This window comes from Mus caroli, unplaced genomic scaffold, assembly GCF_978045245.1.
Source record: "Mus caroli unplaced genomic scaffold, Mus_caroli_1 scaffold_8, whole genome shotgun sequence".
Lineage (NCBI taxonomy): Eukaryota > Metazoa > Chordata > Mammalia > Rodentia > Muridae > Mus > Mus caroli.
The window spans coordinates 25478940-25496532 of NW_028227263.1; the positions used below are offsets into that span (position 1 = coordinate 25478940).

Consider the following 17593-nt stretch of genomic DNA (forward strand, 5'->3'; position numbering starts at 1 on the left):
AGTTCCACTCCCTGGATCTCAAGTACCCACATTGTTAGTGTGCCCGTAACATGCATTGGTAAAAGGGCACAGTTTCTGATCACCTTTCCCCAGCTGTTGTTCTTTCTGGGAATGCAGTAATTGAGAATCCCTTGATTCTCTTGCTGTAATTCACTACCTATGACAGGAAAATAGGACAGGTGAGTATTTTTACAAAGTTCTTTTTAGATGATCAAAATAGTACTGTTATCTGTTTACTGTTATATATCATACAAAGGTGAATAGTTGGGCTTAACATAGGAGATGTGGTCCCCCTCCCCAACCTGCTCTCTTTGGTATATATTAAATATTTTTAAAGACTTTAGAACTAATTAAATAAAAGTCTTATTGTAGGGAATTGACAGAAACTATTGAAGCTTTTAAACCCCGTAAACAGTCAACTTGTGTGCCCAATGTAAAAGTTTGAGTTTTAAAATACTAATATATTTATTCCTAAACACAATGCTGAGTATTGATAGGATTTCCTGGTTATGTGTGTATGAGGGCACAGTTTGGGAAGAGGAAGAAGGACAAGTATGATGGTTGAGATGGAATGATCCCATAGGTTCATATATTAGAATAATTGGTTGATTGTAGCTGGTCTTTGCTACTTTGTGAGTTCCTTCTTTTCTCACCCCTTATCTCCTCCATCTTCACCCCTATCACTGGATAGGAGAGAAAGAAGGATAGAGGAGGCAGGGGGAAGGGACAGAGAGATATATCTGAGTCTAATTTCTTTCTCCTTGTTTCTTTGAGCTCTACTAACAAACAACAAACCACCACCCTGAATGACCAACAGCCAACCCCACACCCTACGCGCCTCTCATGGCATTTATATACTCTCTGAAAAGTTCCCAGAATTCCAAATGTCTCACAAACTATCTGCAGCTGACAAAACCAAGCCTCTGTTAGAGCATGAGGCAAATCATAGCCAGCTGTTGCAAAGCAGCCCCATATCCCTCCTTATACCTGGGATTAAAATGAAAACATATCCTTATAATATTTTTGTGTTTTTTAAGGAAACTTAAATTTCAGAATTCTCACTTCAATCTCTAGTTGGTGGAGCTGTTTGGGAAGGATTAAGAAATGTGGCCTTGTGTTGGAGCAGCTATGCCACAAAGGTGGGCTATGATGTTTCAAAAGATCACACTATGCCCAGGTAGTCCTCTTTCTCTCTCTGCCTTGTGCTTGTAGATCAGAATGTAAAGCTCTTAGTGACTGCTCTGGAACCATGTTATCTGCTATCATGTTCCCTGCCACGGTGGTCATGGACACTAATGTTTTACAACTGTAAGCCCCTATTAAATGCTTTCTTTTATGAGTTGTCTTGCTCATGGTGTTTGTTATGGCCACAGAAAAGTAACTATGACAAAATGTCTCATTCTCATGATTACACCATGTCCTTCCACATGCAAGGAAAATCATGCACAGAAATCACCAGTCATGCTACTGTGATCTTGTTGTTTTTTACAGGTAAGACTCTATGAACATGATTAGTGGGAAGAAATGCATTTATAACTAACAGTGATGATATGTATAGTAAAGCTTGTGTATCTGGCTTTAAGCAATGTATTGCAAAATCTTCGTGTCTGGCTTTGAATGAAATGTTTCAGCCAAGCCTTTGCTATGTTTGGGTCAATTATTAGAGGCTGCAGTGTTGTTATGAGACTGTTTGAAACGTGAAGAAGTGTCCTCTCTCTAGAGAATCTGCACTTGGTGCTATGTGAGAACAGCTGCACCAACCTTGGTCCTAAACACTCCTGGCAAGCCTGGAATTTTTTCCTTTTGATTATGGCTAGCCACGGTCAAATGGGACTGAGATCTGTGTGGATTGTCTGCTCTCATGGGCAGCAAAGGCAAGAGAACTTTGGTAGTTGAAACCTTTCCCAGCCCCAATTAATGTTTGAATGTTTGTATAATGTTTGAATAAAGTAACTGGAGTGAGCTACCTGGGTGTCAGTCCTTTCCAAAAAGGCTGAACCCCTCTGTGCCTTCAGAAAATGAAGGCTTAGCATCTTGGTGCGTCTTTCTCTCTACTGTGGCAACTACAGCTGACATCAACCAGTAATTAACCTATGCAAATTTGTAAATCACTACAACTCTAATTAAGCTGGATTCAAAATGTTTTAAAGAAATAGTACATGTTTGAAATGTGTGTGGATTTGGTTAATATTAATCTTAATGTATGCATTATTGTGATGATCATGTAGAGCTCTTTTATTGTGGCATATTTCAAATATAAAGCATAATAAAGTATTTAAAACAAGCACTGATTAAAAAGAAATCACCCCATCTAGGTCAAATAATACTCATTCATTGTCAGGTGCAATGTCCCAGCACCAGAACAATAAGCAGTATCTCCCATCAGTACTGAAGGCATTTTCATATTTTCATTTTGTCTACTTACTTATTTAAATTAACATAAGAACTGATGTAATAATGAAGTATGTATGCATGTGGAAGGGCTAAATTGAGTTAATATAGTTTATTTGGGTCTGGAGATAGCTCAATGGTTAGAAGCAGTTGGTCTTGTAGAAGTCCTGAGTACAGTTCTCAGGACCAACAGGACAGCTCATACCCTCTTTTGACCTCTTTGAGCACCAAGCACATGACTAGTACACAGACATGTACATGTATATGCAAATAAAACACACACACACACTTAAAAATAAATAAATCTAAAAAATTATGGTATCTCAACTTTTTATGTTTATAATAGAGTATTAAGAGTATAATATGATAACTATAGTCATAGATCCAGAGTGCTGGGATAAAGGTGTGTACCACCACTGCCTGGCTTCCCTGTGGTCTTAAATGACGTTTGCTACTGTCTTGCAGAGGATTTCTTTGCCATTCTCAGTAGAGACGTGAGTCTGAGATTTTTTGAAGTGTTCATGACTAGTTTTGGCATTAAATTTGAAAGTGTTGTCTTTCAAAAGTACCTAATATGCTCCTGCTCTTTATCCTTTAAGTAGTAGTGCAGTGAGAAGGATCCACACTTGGAGTCTCATCTTTTATGACAGATTCATTGCCCACTAAGCCATCACAGGTCAAAGACAGGAGATCAGCCATGCCAAACTCTGTACAAGACCCTGCCTCCAAACATAGGGTAGACAGAGATAAAGATACCCAACCTCAACTTTTGACCTCTATATATTCATGCACACATGGTATACACCTGCACACATATGTATGCACACATACAGAATACACAGCACATTTGCTTAGGAAGATAATAAGCACATTCTTTTGTTGCATACTTCTGTGTGAGTCAGGGGGAAATCCTACTTACTGAAGTCAATGCTAAAGTGATTATTTGGTTTTCCTCACATCTTTTCTCCATGTCTGTTCTACCACTGATTATTAAAATGTATTTTCAAACTTATAGTCCCATGGTATAATTAATAATATTTTATAGCCCAAAAGGTGAAATTCCAACTCAACAGCCTGACACACACCAGTAAGCCTGTAAGAGTTTGCTACCCATTGTTACTATATCTGTGCTTTTCAGTTAGGAAAGAGGCTGAGAAAGAGAACATAGTTGCTACCATTGCTCTGTGGACAGAGAGGTGATTTACTGAGTTTAATACTCATGAGCAGAAGGATTTTTGTCAGGAGAGACATATCTGCTAGAGCTTGCTTACAGTTCAAAATCATGTACTGGCACAACTTGCCAAAATCCTGAACAAGATGCTTAATGAGAAGGCGAATAGTGAGTATCCTCTAAAAGATTTTTTTTGGCATGGGCAATATTTGAAAATAATGAGAATTATGTTAAGTATGGCTTTAGAGGTATAATTTATATGGATAGAACAAATGTGAGGAGACCCTGGAAGTAGATGGCAGAGTTTGGTGACAGACTCTGCAGTTGCAGTAGCAAAGGAAATATTAAGATCACTGGGTATCAGTAACACAGGGATACTACATTAAAACATAAACCTTGTGAGTAGTGAGAACAAAACATGAAATTTAACATATTTCTAACACTGTTGGGACAAGTTAACATACCTGGAAATGTCAGTGTGATGAAATTTTTAAATTCATCTAATGTTTCTCCAGACTTGACCTTGGTCTTCAGAATATAAATATTACCAAACTTGTTCTTGAGGTACTGAGGACTACCCAGGCATGTGAGCTTCCCATGCGCCATTATGGATAGCCTTGTACAAAGGGCTTCACATTCTTCCATGCTTGCAAAATAAAGAAACAGAACATGAAACTAAGATGTTCTGTGAAGATAACATGCATTTAATCATTGCCAGGATCTTGTTATCAACCACAAGTTGCATTTTCCAATCACCAAGTTCATGTTTAGGAAGTATGTTGTGTGTGTGTGTGTGTGTGTGTGTGTGTGTGTGTGTAGGAGGGATGCACATGTACATATGTATGTGCTTGTGGAGGCCAGAGGCCAATATCAGGTATCATTCCTTAACCACCACCTGCCTTGTCTTAGTGGGACCTGAGGTGAGGGTCGCTGATTTAGGCTAGGCTGCCTGGTCAGTAAGGCCCAGGGATCTACCTGTTTCTGTCTAGCACTGAGATTATTACTATACACAATCATACCAAGCTTTAAGCATTTTAAAAATAATTTCTTTATTTTTATTTATATAGATATTTTGCTTGTATGCATTTCTGTACAGTGTGTGTGTGTGTTTATGTGTGTGTGTGCAGTGCCCATGAAGGCTGTTGGATTCCCTGGGACTAGAGTCATATAGATGGCTATGAACTGCCATGTAGATACTGGGAATTGAACCTGGGTTCTCTGGAAAAGCAGCTTAACTGATCTTACTGCTGAGTAATCTCTCCAGCCCCCAAGCCCAGGGTGTTTGTTTGTTTGTTTTTATGTAGGTTCTGGGATCCAGCTCAGGCACTCACATTACATAGCAAGCACTTTACTAATTGAGCTATCTTCCCAAGGCGTGAAAATACATATTTTCAAAGGATAAAAATAACAGAACACCAAGTCCTCAAATGGAATATATCTCTAACTTTCTGAGGATTCTTGGCTATTCCATTTATTAGGGTTAATATGAATTTTAATTCCTAAAAATAAATCATTATTCAATCAAATATACACTTAATATTCCTGGCCCCAAATAATTGGCCAGTATAGCTACCATAATTCTTGCCAACTCTTGACCGAGCCTTCCAAAGAGTCACACCTGTGGGATGTTATAATGATGGCCTTTCCACTTTCACGAATCTTTATCACTGTGTCCCAGAGAAGGCGCCTAGCTCTTGGGTCCATGCCAGTTGATGGTTCGTCCAGGAAGATAACTGAGGGCTTTCCCATCGTGGCAATGGCAGTGCTCAGCCTACGTTTGTTTCCTTCACTTCAGACCAAAGACAGGGGCGAAATGAAAACAGATGAAGCGATACCTATTAGTTATTTCCAGGAAAGATAACAAACACCTCTTAGTACTGAGACTTCCAACAACAGTCTCAAGTGTAGGCATCCTTACGCAGATTCCATATGGCTTCAACAAGGCGCCAGGTCCAAGTACATCTGTGCATGCACATTTATAATGTAGAAGGACAACCTTTCACATGTGTGGTTTTGGCTCCATTTGTTTACCTGTTGTTAACTATTAGGATACATAACCCCCATCCTAATTTGAAGACCTACATTTCTCTTCATTGCAGGGCAGAATCATAGGAATGTTAGAAAAAAGGAAATACTTTCTATTTTCGTTTCAGAAGTCAGGTTATGAAGTTTCATTTCTGAAAAGGGAAGATGTGAACCTGTTACTAGCATCTGAAACACAACAGCAGAAGATAATGTTCAACTCAGTGTTAACTGTCAACCTGGACACAGCCTTGAATCACCTGAAGAAGTCTCAATAATTAATTTCCCTTATCAGGTTGGTTTGTGAATATGTCTGTGAGGGATTGGTGTGATTATTAACTGACTCAAGAAGGCTCATCTAGGCAGTCCTGAGCTAGATATGAAAGTTCACTAAGCATCAGTCTGTGAGCAAACCAGGTAGCAAACAGCATTCTGCCCAAGTCCCTCCATGACTTCCTTTGATGATAGACTACGGCCTGGTAGATCGTAAGACAAATGAGCCCCTTTCTCCCCTACGTTGCTTTTGGTCAGAGTGTCCCATCCCAGTAACAGAATGAAACTAGGCTATATGGTAACATAGTCAGGTAATTACATAAAAGGAGAAGTGCAGGTGGAGCTTTGGACTCATGTCAAACACCAGGAACAAAGATGCTTAGCTGTTATGAACATTGGTAACAACAGGTAACTATAGTTAAGAAGCTATGGCATAATGACTCACCTGTAGGTGCTGATAAGACTGTTGGCATGAGACTCCAGATCCAAAGAGTTCAAGTGCTTTTTCACGTAGGGCTGAATCTGATGCTCTGAGATTCCCCATATTCTTGCATACATAATCATTATTTCCCAGCCAGTCATGTATTCCAGCAAAGCATCAAATTGAGGACAATAGCCAATTTTTGACCTGACCTAATTACAATAATTGCTGTAAGTGAAAACTCAGGCCATCTAACATCTCATGAATATTCATAGACCAGGCAGGAGGTTTCGAGGCCATGCTTCTAAGAGTCCTACCAAGAAATTTTCTTTTCTGAAGGACGACAGAATTATTGATTGTGAATATATTATAGTCAAATGGAATGACTGGTTCTCATATTCAGTTCTAATTGTCCTAGAAATGAAGAATTAAAACCTAAATCCCAGATCCCACTCAGTTTGTAGGATACTATAGTTACTGTTTGACCTGTACAGCTCTATGCTTGCCCCTTAGAAAGGCTAAACCAAAACCAAAGGTAGCCCTCATCTTTGCATATAGAAGGTCAAAAATGATGGTTGCTTTGAAACTTAAATTCTTTTCCCAGTAGGTGCAAACATCCTAGTTAGCTAGAGTAAATAGCCATAAATTTAAATTAATAATTAATTTATATTGATTCTAGATTATTCATTCTGCTTGCAAGGTTGGCATGGTACAAATTTCTTCCTCTTTGGCTAAAATGACTCTTAAGGATAGTGTATTTTCAACACACACCTGTATTCTCTTCTGTTTAACCTCTCTTTAGGATTCATATACTAAAGATACAATAAAAACACCATCAATATAAGTAAAATCAGAAAATGATTATCTACAAACAGAAAATAATTAAAAAAGAACCAGAAAAATACCTGTGATGACTCTCAGCCTCTACCTCAGGCTGATTCTAAGCACAGAGATAATAAAAAACAAGTAAATACCCCAGAAACAATAAAGAAAATTAAACAAGGAATGGGGAGGGTGATTACTGCTGGCGTTACCACATTGTCAGTTCAGTTTGTAGCAAAAATGGCGTACAGTGGAGTAGAAAATGTGGTTCCTTCATGGGACTGGGAATCAGAAACTCTATTGGGCTGAAAAAAACATGATACAAATATCCTTGGCTCTGAAAGAAACTATCAGCTTGTAGAGAAAGTCAAGAAATGAATCCTTAACTGTTAATAGAGTGCTAGAAACCCAAGAGGAAACAGAATGGGCGGGTGGTGCTCTCAGGGCAGGGTGTGCACTCCAAAGTCCTGGAAGTTAAAGGGCACCGCATCAGTTGGTGAGTGGATGGTGAAGGAAGCCATAAAGAAATTTAGAAAGTATTTAGAGATGAATAAAATGAAAATTCTGCATATCCCATGTTACAGGACTTCGTAAAAGCAGAATGTGGGGGATTTATCATTAGACTGCCCAGCTGAGCTCACGGTTAGCATTGTACCCAAAGTAGTGACTGGTGAGTTACTTGGACTGGCCCAAGCCACACAGGAGTAGGCTGTGGTTTGAAAGAGATTCGCTAAACATTCTAAAGCACTCGTAAAATACAGGACGCAGCAATGGAACAAGGGAAGGGAAACGTCGGCTCATAGAATGGGTTAAATATTTACAAATAGGGGTTAGTGTATAGAATACCTAAGCACTCCTCCAACTCAGAAAAAAAAAAAAACATCTGAAAATTTAATACACATTTTCCCTATAAAGATATATAGCAGCAAGTATGTAGGGAAAGTGCCCAATTTCCCTAATCATTAGAAAGATACAAATCAAAACCACAGAGGGAAAACATTTCTCATACTAGGCTAGATAACCATAAAACAGTCCAATTACACACACACACACACACACACACACACACACTCCGAGAAGCTCTCACCATGCAGTGAAATTGCAACAGCTGTGTGTTGCTATCAAGACTGTAAATGGTGAAGCTCATGTGGAGTATACTATGACACCAAAATCTCGAAATATATACTTTAAGGAACTAGAAGCAGGTACCCAGATACATCTCTGTTGCTATGATTCTGACCAGGATACCTTCCACATGCCCATGTGTTAAATGCATAGTCCTTGGGTTGGCCTATTGGGAGGCTGCGGATTCCTTTGGATGTAGGACCCCAAAGAAGGTCCATCCATCATATTCTTGGAGAGGATAATGGGGTCCTGTCTCCTTCCCTTTTCTCTTTTGTATTCTGGCCAGAAAATGTATGGTTTTTGATCTGCCACACATTCATGTCATGATGTGCAACATTGTCATAAAGCCAAATGCAACAGACCCAACAAATGATGCCCTTGAATATTTGAAACGGCACAAAGTGGATCTTTTAAAACATAAGTTGACCTTGTAAAATATTTGGTTATAGCTATAGAAAGCCAACTAGTACATTTCATTCTAGTGTGATAGGATTATTATTTGTAGTAGTCAAACAGTAGATGTGACGAGTGCACAAGATGTCCTGTAGTCACACAATGGAGTGAATTTGTAATACATGTATTAACCTGTAAGACAATGCCAGGCAGAAAGGCATATTCTTATATACAGCGCCTAAAGTGTAATCAAATTCATACAGTTAAGAAGTAGAACAGTGCTTACATGGGTAAATGAAGGGACGGAGAGTTACTGTGTAATGGGTAGAGATTTTCAGTTTGGAATGGTAAAGTGCCTCTAGAGACAAATTGTGGTAATGGGCACACAATGTCACCGAATTATAGACTCATGCATTCAGAAATGCATTAGATGGTAAAGTTTACATTATCTACTATATAAGAAGATACGCTAAAGAACATTTTAAAGCTGAAACGAATTAAATATTATCACTGGTCACATAAAACATGAGAGATTTTCAAATTGCATACTTGAAAGATTCCCCGAGGCTTGAAAACATTTTTTCAGACTTTGTGATGCAGAACCAGCCACTGCAAAGCTTGTGTGGGCCCTGCACATGCCTGACCTCCTTTTAAACTTCACACTTTATCTGACCATGCTGTTGATTCTCAATCCAGATTTGTTCCTTGATGAGAGATCACCTAATCCTTTTTGCACCCTAACAGTCTCAGTCAGGCAGTTATATCTCCACACTGCCCTTCCATCTCCTCAAGGGCTCTATAAGTGCTGTTAACTCCTGGAATCTGAACCTTTGCTTTCTTTTCTGCTTTACATTCTCAACATACTTCTTTCTAGAGTTACCCATCTTCTTCTGTTCCTGCAGCTAATGACCAGCACAGGACACAAGGCTGGTGGTGTCTTGCTTTGATTGGCAATGGCTCAGAAAGGCCTTCCTGATCATCAAGGCACTAGTTGCAGCTAAACTACATGCAAGTCATCCTCTGCCTTACCCTCTTCCAGCCCTTCTAGGATACATGTGATGAGAACTTGCCTTTTGCTCCTACTGTTTAAAAAAAAAAAAAGATGTTCTTGTCTTAGATTGTGCTTTCATTAACTCACCCTCTCTTTAAAAATTTGTTTTCCTCTCCAGAATCCACAGCATAGACATCTGCCATCATTGCCGTTTGCTATCCCTGGCCATCTGTCTGCTGTCTGCATCTTAGAGCCATCCTTATGTTCACATCTTAGCCTGGAATAACAGCTTACCTTTACGATGTTCTTGGTGATGCTAATGCCATCAATGAACACATCCCCGGCGGTAGGAATATTTTCTCCAGTCAAAATTTGAAAAGTGGTTGTTTTGCCTGCTCCATTGAATCCAAGTAATCCAAAGCACTCCCTCTCTTGGATAGCAAGGGAGATATTTTTCACAGCCAGAATTAGTGGAGACTTAAAGTATATCTTTAAAAAAAAATACACAAAGTGCAATTTAGTAAAGGACATGTTTAGGTTATACACAAGAAATATTGTGGACAAAGTGGTCACTCCCTTAGATAGCGTCACAAGAACTTTAGAGAAGTGTTTTCAAGGCTCCTGAAGAACCACAGTGAGACTTTGACACACACACCCCACCCCAGGAGGTGGAGGGCAGACTATGAAAGCCATGAAATGGCTTACCTTCGTGAGCTCCTTAATAAGAACTGGGCAATTCAGAAACTTTTCAGGCTGGTACAAAATTTCTCTTCTCTCATTTTCTACATCATTATCTTCAGAAGTCCCAGATAATTCCTTGGAAATTATATCCTGTATTTTTCAAGACAAATATCTTATTTATGGATATGTTTTAGAGGCATCTGTCCTAAAAGTAGTGGGTTCATAAGATCCCACCTTGGCCATAATATTACACATGTATAAGTGGATATTTTGAACAATTTCCAAGGGACTTGATGAATATTCTTGTGTACACATCCCGTAGTAATGAGTAGTTCACCACAGCAGTGAAGGTGGTGATTAGAGAAGAGGCAAAAGCTACTCACACAGTAGAAATCATGAATGTGCATGCTCTACTGTATAATTCAAAATTAAAACATTTATGGGAATGAATGGAATTCTGCATGTTTCTGTTTCCTGTGCCTTTCCTTTGAATCTTTTCTTTCTGTTTGTTTGCTTTATCCTATTCTGAATTGTTTTGTTTTGTTTTGTTTTATTATTATTATTAGATAGCTGTTTGTCTTCTAATAAGAGACAGAAAGAGAGTGGATTGGGATGGAAGGGGAGGAGCTGGGAGTAGTATAGGGATAGGAAAATGTAATCAGGATATATTGTGTAAGAAAATTTCTATTTCTAATATAAGAAAAGAGTATTTATAGACGTTATTTTATCATATGGACATAAGGATGGAAATCATCTGGAGAGATCGGAGAAACTGAAAAAACACAGCAATGCTGGAGATGGAAAAATCTCAGCAGTTAAGAGCACTTACTGCTCTTGCAGAAGACCAAGGTTCAGTTCCCAAGACCTACATGGCAACTCACAACCACCTTTAACTCCAGTTCCAGGAGATCCAACACATGCAAAGCATTGGGCCACATGTCGTGATATTATGCCTTTAGTCCTAGACCTCAAGAGCAGAGGCTAGCTGATCTGTGTGGGTTCAAGATATGGTCCACATAGTTCCAGATTAGCTGAGGTTACACAGTAAGTCTCAAGAAAGAAAATGTAGTAAGGCATTTAAAAAATGTGGTAATAAATAAACATTGAGAACTAAAAGAGAATTATCTGGGCATTATCTGGGCATGCACTGATAATCTTAGCACTTGGGAGGTAGAAGCTGGAGGATGTGGGCTCCAGTCTAGCTCATGGTTTCTGTAGTTAGTTATGTAGAAAGATCTTTAAGGATGAAGCCTTCATCACAACCATCATATTGTAAAACCAGGAATTCTGATTATTACTACAAAAACAGAAGAAGATTTGAGTCACATCTCCTTCTGAACTGCCAGTGTCTTCAGGTGCCCTACACAGCCTGCATTTAGATAAGGCTTCCACCATGGAGCCAGTGTCTGGAGCTGTGTGGCTTGGCTTACTCTCTTCTATGGATACACATATTTTCCTGGGTATTCTCTAGCTGTCCTGTTATTACCTTCATAAATTTCTCAAACTTTGCCTCTTCCTGTTGTTGGAATACAGTATACTCTTTCTTATACTCACTTTCCCTTACCCAGGTCATGTGGAAACAGCCTCTGGTCTGTTATCTTACCTAAAATCCTACATACACTATTACTTTCCATTTTGAGACAGTGTCTAAGTTACCTAGACTGGCCTTGAACTCCCTCTATAGCCCAGGAGTGCCTTGAACTTGTGATCCTCTTGTCTCAGACTCCCACATGGCTGGGACTATAGACCTGTATTACCACATGTGGTTTGGTGTATGTACTGTTAAATGCTCACATTAGAATCAGTTTAAGAGCCATGGCTTTGAGCTTGCTAAAGAGAAATCAGGAAATTAACAAATGAGAATTATCATATAAAAACCAAATGTGAATAGAACAAAGGAAATGTGAATAGAACCAAGGAAATTATAAAAAATAAAGATCAAAAACTAAATACAAGATAAAGTTGTCAGCAAAAGATAAAATTCATAAAGATATAAACTTTAGCCCTTCACAACGATCATCAGAACGAGTGGGATTGATTTAGGTAATACCTCAACAGGACTTTATGAAGGACATTCCCGCAGATAATGACATTTTTCTCTAATAACTGAGATGTAAACAAATGCCTACTTTCCATGCTGCTAGAGTTTTGTTGTTTTTTTATTGTTTGTTTTGTTTTCCTTTGGCTTGTTCCATTCTTAAGTATTTACCGGCTTGTATTTCTTGCAGGCACCAAAGTAAACGTGTTGATGGATGAGCATTTTTACTTTCCAGGAGATATTTTCCCAAAAGAAAATCAAGAGAAGGAAAACAAAGCCGGCGATGCTCATAGCAATTAAATACTTTCCCAGCATAGGTTTCTTCAAAGAATAAATGTTCTTCTTAGTGTCTGAGGATGGAAGGCAGAAAAATGGGGTATCACACTTAATTTTATTGTGCAACACTGATGTGAACAACTGATAAAACACCAAATAAGAATCAGATAAAATGAAATATTCGGCTAAACTAAGACACGGTCTTCAGAGTTTGAGAAGTGATTATCCCCCTATGGAAATGCAGTTTGAGAGACTGACCCTCATCAACATATTGTATAGTAAAATAACAAGGATAAAATATTAACGGGTGTACTGATAGTCTAGCAATAAACTCAGTCTACAAGCCCCAGGGAGTCATATTTCCCCACCTTGCCAGCACTGAGATTCCAAACATGTGCCACCAGCCCTGGCTTTTTAAAACGTGGGTTTGGGGAATTGAATTCACATCCTCCTGCTTATATAGCAGGCATCTTAATGACTGAACTATCTCCCCAGCCTAATGACTGAAGTGTATCTGTTACCTCCTTCCAGCCTAGCAAGGCTGGCTGTGACCATCCACTGCCGCTTTAGCGGAGCCACCTGCTGTGCTGCTCCTTTGATGTGCCACTACCTGCCTGAGGCTCAACCTGCCAGAGGCCGAACCTGTTCTCTTCCAAGAATCTTCAGGAGTTAACGCCGAACTGCGATGATCTTGGCGAGTTCCCACTAAAAGGCTGACCTATCTACTTCAAAGGAACTTTGCTTGGCCAGGGACAGGCCTCTCCTTTTCTGTATAAAGCGTGTTTGCTGACATTAAAATTGAACCTTGAGCAGAGTCTTGTCTTGGTTCCTTCCTTATCTCGCGCAGCCTAGCCCTTCTTCTCTTCCAGGTTTCCAAAATCCAGGTTTCCAAAATGCCTTTCCAGGCTAGAACCCAGGCCTGTGATCTGCTGGCCGGACACAACATGTATCCATACAAAAAGCAATTGCAGAGAGGGCACAGAGAGTTCCCTGTGCTGTGTGCCTATTCTCCTTTATTCCACTAACTATGCTAGTACCATGCATGTTATCATGAGTGTACAGATATGAATACTTCATTGAAGTACCAGATTCATTCGTATTTCATAGCTTTTAATGCAATGTCCTTTATATGTTCCATGTTCCAATCCCAAAACCATCTCACGTCATAGTCATCTCTTGCACTTTCTTATAGGATTACATTCATATTCATGATTATGGTGGTGCTGCAGTGCCTGGAAGGGAAGTCTGTGGAGGAGAGGACCCTTTCATCACATTAAAAAAAATGAGCTGTGCATTGTTGGTGTGAACCAGTTCTACTGCTGTTGATTTCAGTACCTGCCTGATGTCACCTAGCTAGCTTTCTTTGCTAAAAGCCAACAATAACAACAACAACAACAAAAACCCCAAAATCAAACAAACAAAAAAAAAACCCCCCAAAAAACCCAAAAACCAAAAATCAAACCAAAACCAAAAACAAAACCCTTTTCCTTCTCCCACTCTGCCATATTGAGCACTGAACTACCAAATTTAGATAATACATTAAAATATAACCAATAAAAATAAAAGATAAATATCAGAGTTCCCATGTTTACATAAAAATAGGCGAATCTTTTCTTACACCTTGACATATAATCCAGCTTTACTTTTAGTGCCCAAATTGCTCCATTTTGGGTCCTTGAACTCCTCCTTGCACTTTTTAGTGTGTGCATACATGCATGCATATGTGTGTGGGATGCATGTATGTATGTGTATGTGCATGCGTATGTGTGTACTGATTGTCTAGCATACACATACATACATGCACATACGCACACACGCACGCACATACAATATTACAATATAGCATGAGTATAGAGGTTGTAAGACAACTTCGTTCCATCTTTGTTTGGATCTCAGGAATTAAATTCATGTCAGCAGGCTTATGTGTCAAGTACCTTGACTTACTGAGCCATCATGGGCCCTGAACTTTCCTTCTAAAGAATCATATTCCATAAATGCTTGTAAGGCATGTATACATAAAATTGAGTCTTATGTTATTTATTTCAAATTCAACAGCTATATTAATTTATTGCAAAAACCGATAACTTATTAGGAAAACTGTGATCTTTTTAATAGACTATCAAATTTAGTATTCTTAGTAGCCTTTTCATTTCTCATACATTAGAATTATGGTTTTAAAACATTTGATTCATTGCAAAGATAAAATGCAACATAGTATACATTTTAGGCATAACATCACAGTGGCATCTATGAATCCAGTCCTCCCAAGTGAAGTCCATACATACCTATGTGCTACCTCACTTTTGCACCCACAGGGGTATCCATAAATTGTATACATTTTTGTCTACATATAAGTGGGTCGATTATATATCCTTAAAGTAACAACATACTAATTTTAAATATTAACAGTTTGAAATTTTCCATTCTGTATTGTCATCCAGAAACTGTTTTGCCTTTGTGTTATCATTTCTACAATTCTTAAATTAGAAGCAAAATGGAAACATATAATCATGGTTGTCTTCATCCTGGTCTTCTGCCATGTTTACCACTCTACCACACCCCATATTTTGATGCTATAAGAGAATTTGCAAATAAACTGCCTCTATATATTTTTATTTTATTTTATTTTTTTACACATCCCTTTTCCATTCACATTTCCACAGGCAAGGATGCTGCTCTGTGGGCCATCTCTACAACTGGGAAGCATCTTCAAAGATGTGACCTCTTGGAGAGCAAAGTGGCACATGTCATCAATTGAGCACTCAGGACCTCTGTGAGTTTGAACCCAGCCTACTCTACATAGCTAATTCCAGACCAGCCAGGGTTACAGAGCACGACCAGGCCTCCAAAGAAAAATGAATCTACATTTTTCTCCCAAACTTTCCAGAAGTCTGGCCTTTGTGTGCTGTGCTGTTGTCTTTGACTCTATCTGTAATGGAAAGAGCCTTGAGACCACAGTCATGCCCTTCCCATGTGGTTGCTGGGATTGAACTCAGGACCTTTGGAAGAACAGTCAGTGCTCTTACCTGCTGAGCCATCTCTCCAGCCCTCTATATATTTTTAAAAGATTATCTTATTTTATGTCTCATTTTTGCCCCTCCCCGCCTCCTCTATCATTTGAATGGATGTTAACTTCTTTCTTCTGCTGGAAATTATTGTTTCACAGGCCATCAACCCCTCAGACACACTGTCTGGGATGGCCACTTGGGTATGTAGCTTATGAAAGCCATGTCTCTTGTGTTCTGGAGGGAGGGTGGGAGATGGAGTGGATAAAGACTTTCCATTCCCAGGTAGGCTTTGCCCTCAATTTATGCTATTTGTTTTCTTTTTGCACAACTTCAAGTCTCTAAGAAACAATTCTGCCTTTCAAGTTTTTCTTTTTTTTTTTAATTTTTGTTTTTTAAAATTGAAAATAGAGTCTTCTCTCATATAATACGTCTTGACCACAGCTTCCCCTTCCTCAATTTTTCTCTTCCCAAGTGTGCTGGCTTGGTTTATATCAACTTAATTCAAGTTAAGATCATTGAAGAGGAGGGAGCCTCAATTGAGGAAATGCTTCCCATAAGATTTGTCCGTGAGGCATTTTCTTAATTAATGATTGATGGGAGAGGGCACTGCCTATTGTGGGTGGTGTCATCCCTCAGCTGGTGGTCCTGGGTTCTATAAGAAAGCAAGCTGAGCAAGCTAGGGGGAGCAAGCCAGAAAGCAGCACTCCCCCATGGCCTCTGCATCAGCTTCTGCCTCCAGGTTTCTGCTGTGACTTCCTTCAGTGACAGACAACTCTGTGTTAATAACAAGCTAGTAAACCTTTCCCTCCCCAGCTTGCTTTTGCTTCATGTTGTTTCATCACAGCAATAGTAACTGTAATTAGGACACCAAGAATGAGAATTTTCCCCAACTAATAATATGGCAAACCATAAATCCTGCAGGTTCAAGCAATCTAAGCAAGGGAAACATTGATTTCCCTAAGCTAAACTGAGATAATATAGTCATGAAAGAGGGTAAACATTGACAATAAATAGTTCAGTAACTCTTCTTATGATCTTAGATGGGTACTCTCCCAACACAGAACATAGTAAGCACACAAGTCTCTGAAGGGCTTTATGGGACTAGCTGTATTACTTATGGTAAGTTAGAAACCAAACGCCAAAATGGATCAATATATTCTATATAGATTGATGAAAATGGTAAACATTCTCAAGATTGATCAAGAAAGAAAAGAAGCGCCAATGAGATGGCTGATTGAATAAAAGCACTTGCCACCAAACCTGATGACCGGGTTGACTCCAGGGTCTTCTTTGTAGAAGAAAAGAACTGATTATTGCAAGTTTTGTAAGTTGTTTTCTGACTTCCATACATGTGCCCATCCCTCACCTTAAAATGCGTGCTCTCACACATGCTCACACACAGAAAGAAAAGAAGGGAGGATATAGTCATGAATCTTACAGGTGCTAAACTTATCCTAAGGTATTCTGAGCAAACTTACCCCAATCAAGTTAAAATTTTAGAATGAATGAAATGGCCCCAGAAAACAATGATAAAACTCCTCCCTCAACATTTTAAATAACCAAAGTATAAGATCAAAGAATGCAGTCTTTATTTTCAGAATGATCAAGAAACTAAAACTTGTTACAAAATATCAACCACAAGTAGTACAGCTATTCCCATAAAACCCTTCAGAGAAAGCCCCGGGGTAACCATGACCTGCGATGTCGTTTTGCTCTAACATCTAAATCTCAGGGACAATCACTGAAATGGTCGCTAACCCAGGCTTGTCTATATTGTAACTGTATTGTAACTATTGTAACTTGTCTATATTGTAACTGTATTGTAACTATTGTAACTTGTCTATATTGTAACTGTATTGTAACTATTGTAACTTGTCTATATTGTAACTGTATTGTAACTATTGTAACTTGTCTATATTGTAACTGTATCATGCTTGCTTTTGCCTGTGTAATCGCATTAAAACTACTGGACATTGAAGAG

At 38.9% G+C, this 17593-nt stretch overlaps 1 protein-coding gene across 1 annotated transcript in view; it reads right to left on the reverse strand.

The window, feature by feature from the left end:
* Positions 1 to 17593, reverse strand: part of LOC110299272 (phospholipid-transporting ATPase ABCA3-like) — a 76728-nt gene that overhangs the window by 441 nt on the left and 58694 nt on the right. Inside the window, exons 25-31 of the mRNA XM_021168935.2 lie at positions 12500 to 12678; positions 10315 to 10440; positions 9904 to 10098; positions 6303 to 6490; positions 5181 to 5351; positions 4027 to 4208; positions 84 to 157 (exon numbers count right to left, since the gene is read on the reverse strand). Of these exons, the coding sequence (XP_021024594.1) occupies positions 84 to 157; positions 4027 to 4208; positions 5181 to 5351; positions 6303 to 6490; positions 9904 to 10098; positions 10315 to 10440; positions 12500 to 12678 (1115 nt within the window). The remainder of the gene's footprint in view (positions 1 to 83; positions 158 to 4026; positions 4209 to 5180; positions 5352 to 6302; positions 6491 to 9903; positions 10099 to 10314; positions 10441 to 12499; positions 12679 to 17593) is intronic.